Source organism: Etheostoma cragini, chromosome 21 (genome assembly GCF_013103735.1).
Source record: "Etheostoma cragini isolate CJK2018 chromosome 21, CSU_Ecrag_1.0, whole genome shotgun sequence".
NCBI lineage: Eukaryota > Metazoa > Chordata > Actinopteri > Perciformes > Percidae > Etheostoma > Etheostoma cragini.
Genome location: NC_048427.1, coordinates 21,920,898 through 21,925,744, shown reverse-complemented (window position 1 = coordinate 21,925,744; position 4,847 = coordinate 21,920,898). Strand labels below are relative to the sequence as shown.

Sequence of the window (4,847 nt, the reverse complement as noted above, 5' to 3'; positions counted from 1 at the left end):
TGTCTGATGTGGTGGTGAGTGGTACGGGGGCCCCACAGGGGACTGTGCTGTCTCCTTTTTTGTTCACCTTATACACCTAAGACTTTCAGTACAACTCGGAGTCATATCACCTACAGAAGTTTTCTGATGACTCTGCAGTTGTTGGGTGTATAAGGGATGGACAGGAGGGAGAGTACAGGGCACTGGTGGATGACTTTGTGGAGTGGTCTGGTAGGAACTGCCTGCTGCTGAACGTTGATAAGACCAGAGAGATGGTGATTGACTACAGGAGGAAGGGAACGCCTCCGCAGCCCCTTTGCATACTGGGAAGTGACGTGGACATGGTGGAGGATTACAGATACCTGGGGGTCAACATCGACAGCAGGCTGAACTGGAAGGTCAACAGCACTGCTGTTTACAAGAAGGGGATGAGCAAACTCTATTTCCTGAGGAAGCTGAGATCCTTCAACGTGTGCAGCAGGATGTTGGAGATGTTCTACCAGTCTGTTGTGGCCAGCGCTCTGTTCTCCTCCGCCATCTGCTGGGGCAGCAGCATCGGAGCCAGCGATAAAAACAGACTGAACAAAGTGATCAGGAAGGCTGGCTCCGTGATCGGCTGCAAACAGGACACATTTGAAGCTGTGGTGGAGAGGAGGTCACTGAACAAACTGTTATCTATCATGGATAACCCTGACCACCCTCTCCACCCCCCACTGGTCCAACGGAGGAGCAGCTTCTCAAAAAGGCTCCGACAGTTTAAATGCCGCACGGACCGCTACAGGAAATCATTCCTACCACAGACAATAAAACTCTTCAACACTTCATCCCTGGTTGCTAGATGACACTCTGAGACACCACAATATTGCAATAAGGGCAACCGGAACGATTGGTTCATTTACATTTTTTTAGTATACTTATATTTAAACAGTTGCACATTTTGTTTTTCCGATCTTGTATATACTTAAATATTTGTTCTTACATTCTTATATTATATTCTTATATTTTGTTATTATAATTATTATTATTTCATGTATATTGTATGTATGTATATTTTGTGTGCTGCTGTAACACTGTAATTTCCCATTTTTTTGGGATCAATAAATATCTATCTATCTATCTATCTAAAACTTATTCAATTCACTCACATGTACATCATTTCACACATAGGTTCTTTCACATGTGTCAAATATATGAAATAATGGCAAGTTGTGTGTAGACTGTTGAACTGAACGACATGGGAGAGATGGGAGAGACAAAAAGAAATCATTTAGTTTCTTTACTGACATTGTCTACAGTGCTTCATGCCTTTTAGGTTCATATGCAGCATACAACTCAAACAGCAGCACGTTGTTCCGCCTATCAAGATTTAGACATGCCCCATTGTGTTGTGACCAGGCCAGGGATACATAAACACCTGCTGTCACGCTGTGTGACAGTTAACAACCTTGCCCTTTCTTACCTTCCTAACTTCCTGAACTAAAAGTAAAAACTGAAAAGAAAGAAAAGATAGAGATCTTTTAAGAAAGAAAAGATATAAGTAACTTCAGTCAGCTTTTACAGTGAGTTCACTGAGGGAGCGTAAAAGCAGGCTACTTTGCTGTGTCTGCTGAACAGAGGAGGGTATTAAGCTGTTTCTAGGCCTGTGTGTGTGTGTATGTTCAGGGAGACACTGAGAGGTGATTGTGATGACAGAAACAAGGCCCCATCAGCAGAATTAGTTCTCTCTCTGGTACCATCACTGCCATAGAGACACAGTTTAACTCGACTTCTGACAGATGAAACCGTTTATGTATCATTTTTATGATAAATACAAGCTCCTTGGTGGAACATTTTTAATGAAAATTATTGATTGATTTTTTATTTAATTTCATTTCAAGTGTAATTGAGGAGCAAGGCAGGGAATGTTTTTAGCGCAAGATGGGAGGAATTATCTCACATCTCACAGAAACATGTTTTAGTCTTATTTTAGTTGTTTGGGTCATCATTTCTATTCGTCTTTAGATATCATATCAGTAAAATCAATCACTTAATTTAGACCACAAACCAAATGTGCAGGGGGAGAGAAGTATTGTTATACAGCATTGTCTGTTCTGGGGAAAAAAGGGCTCTGGTTTATTGGCATTTCTTTAAACCAATCACAATTATTGTAGGCGGGGTTAAGCTCTGGACGGAGCCATGGTAAGTAACCATAGTCCTCAGAGACTGTCTAGCTAGCTGTCTGGATTTACCCTGCAGAGATCTGAGGACCAGGTAACCATAGTCCTCAGAGATAGTCTAGCTAGCTGTCTGGATGTACTCTGCAGAGACCTGGGGACCAGGTAACCATAGTCCTCAAAAATCAGCCGCGGGTTAGAGCGCCAACCCAGAGACAGAGGACGGGGATGGGGGTTATAACGCCAACACAGAGACAGAAGACGGGAAAGGAGGTTAGAAAGCCAAGACAGAGAAAGAGGAAGGCGATGGACATTAGGCTGAAAAGAAGGACATCTGGCTAAATAAGACGGACATTCAACGAAAACAAAAAACAACAAAAAGTCATGGCTTAGAGGTATATTACCGCCACCCTGTGGACTTGGTAACTTGTGTATAGATACACCAGGTTTAGTGCTGGGTGCCAGCCCTGTACCATACTTGTTTTGTGAATCTCTAAACGTTTTCTTATGTTTGCAAAAGAAGCTGCTGAAAAACACTTGACTTTTCCCTTGTACTCTGGCTCTTACAAATTATTGATTGTCATGTTATTGCCTCGGCTTTCAGTCATATTTTCAATTGGGAATGTGACACTAATAATAACATTATGTCTGATGTCTATTGCAAATATACATATGTCTATGAATCTTAAAAATATCAAGTTATCTTCAATAATCCAGTAATAGTTTTCTGTATATCCATGGGTACACTGCATCAGGAGCTGCAACTAGGTCATGCAGGATAATTTTAGAAAATGTAAGCAGATATATGCTAAGCATGGCTCACCTTGTAGCTGACATTTTTACTTTCTTAAAATGTGTTGTGGACATTTCATTTCACTGGCTATTACCATTGCTTGTGGTGTTGACGTAGTATTGCCGTCCTTGTGGAGACATGTAGCATCTCCATTGAGGAGGCAGGGGGGCTCGGAGGTCCTCGACAGGGAGCTGACTTAGAGATGCTGTCCTCTGTCAAAACACACAAAGCAAGTTGGTATCACTAACCACAGACAGGTTCAGCTGCACGTTGGACGTTAATTGAAACATTATTAGATTCCTTACAAAGATCTATTTCTCGAGGATCTGTCATAGTTGGAATAATTGCTGGAGATAAACAGAAAAAAAAACTGAAGATTAGGTTTCAGATGAGATGAAGACTACATGTGCTGCATTCAGCTTGAGTTCAATGAGGTTCTCATTTCCTCAAGTATTTCACAACCGGCAACCAATGACATCATAGTGAAGCAGACTGCGCTACCATCGCTGCCACACAAAGAACAAAAAACTGCCTCTGAGCTCCAGAGGGAGAGTATGCACACACAGCATACAGCTGAGCAACACAACAGAGTGCACACATCTGCCACTGATGAGCAGTAAAATAACAGACTGAGACCCCTGTTACACAATGGGGAGATGCCGTTTGGAGACTTTATGAAACTCTATTTCAGCAATAGTTTGGCAAATCAGAGTCAGCATGTACAAGCATATGCAATGTTAAATAATGTGCCATTCCAGATGGTTCACCTCATAAAGCCAGAAATGCCCCTGGCAGAGAACACGAGGACCGTCTAGGACTGAGGAGCGTCCACAACACTTTCAGCATGTCAGTGAGCTCTGCAGACGCTCTCAAGGTGTTTTGAGCTCTGCACACGCTTTAAGATGTCTGTGAGCTCTGCAGACTGAAAGGTGACCTTTCAATTGAACATGTATTAGTAATTCCAGCAGTCATTTGAGGATAATATAGATAAGAATAACAGTTTTGGTTTTGTCTAAGCTCTCTCAGGCAGACAAATTCCCACAAACCCACTGTACACTACTCAGGGCCAAACAGCAGACAAAGTAATAAACTTGTTAGAACTAGCCAAGTCAGCAACTAGTTAGTAGGGGTGGGAATCTTCACTGGTCTCCCGATCTGATTCCAATATTACATTATCCTGTCAACTATTTCAATCAATTCAATACCCCGATGGGTCACAATGCTTCGCCTACTCAATATTATTGCAGTTTGCTACACAGAAAACAGACGCTATTGTAGTCCAACCTTTACTTCAGAAACAAACATGCTTCACTATGTTACACGTCACGCTCGCCTAGCTGCTATCGTGGCACGCCCTCATACTCTGCTCGCTTCTCTGCCTTTTGACTAAGATAAAGTGTAGTATCTGTTCTTATCCCTTTAAAATCTGACATCTTTAAGTTTGTGATGCTTCGCACACATTCTCCAACTGGTGGTGCATGAAGTGTATGGAGCTAGAACAGTGACAGTAACCTGTGGTATTGAAAATAAAATGTGGCATTGAAACAACAAATATTGGCATTGAAAACTGTTGAACTAAAGTATAAAACACAAACATCAAAAAGTAATGATCTCATAATCCTATGATATTATTTCATTTTGACATTTGTTTGCATCATGATGGGTTTTTCAATGTCAATTTAATTTTTTTCTTGATGTCCGTGTCTTTTCAGTGACAGTTTTTTTTTTACGCTGTCAAGATTTTTACAATGTCACTGTTTTCAGTTTCAACTTTCTGTCACTGTTTTGGCATAGGGAGGAGGGGCCTGAGGGGAGTGATAAAGGGGGCGTGGCTTATGGGTAATTTACAGAGGCCACTGGCGAGAGACCACACCTCCCAGAGTTGTTAAAACAGCATATCTGCAATGTCTTCCACACGTTCA

At 41.7% G+C, this 4,847-nt stretch overlaps 1 protein-coding gene and 1 pseudogene across 1 annotated transcript in view; one reads left to right on the top strand and one right to left on the bottom strand.

Moving 5' to 3' along the window:
- LOC117936602 (growth arrest-specific protein 7-like) overlaps positions 1-4,847 on the bottom strand; it is a 58,968-nt gene that overhangs the window by 35,920 nt on the left and 18,201 nt on the right. Inside the window, exon 3 of the mRNA XM_034859827.1 lies at positions 3,020-3,137. Coding sequence (XP_034715718.1) covers positions 3,020-3,137 — 118 coding nt within the window. The remainder of the gene's footprint in view (positions 1-3,019; positions 3,138-4,847) is intronic.
- On the top strand, positions 4,292-4,387 carry LOC117937478 (annotated as a pseudogene).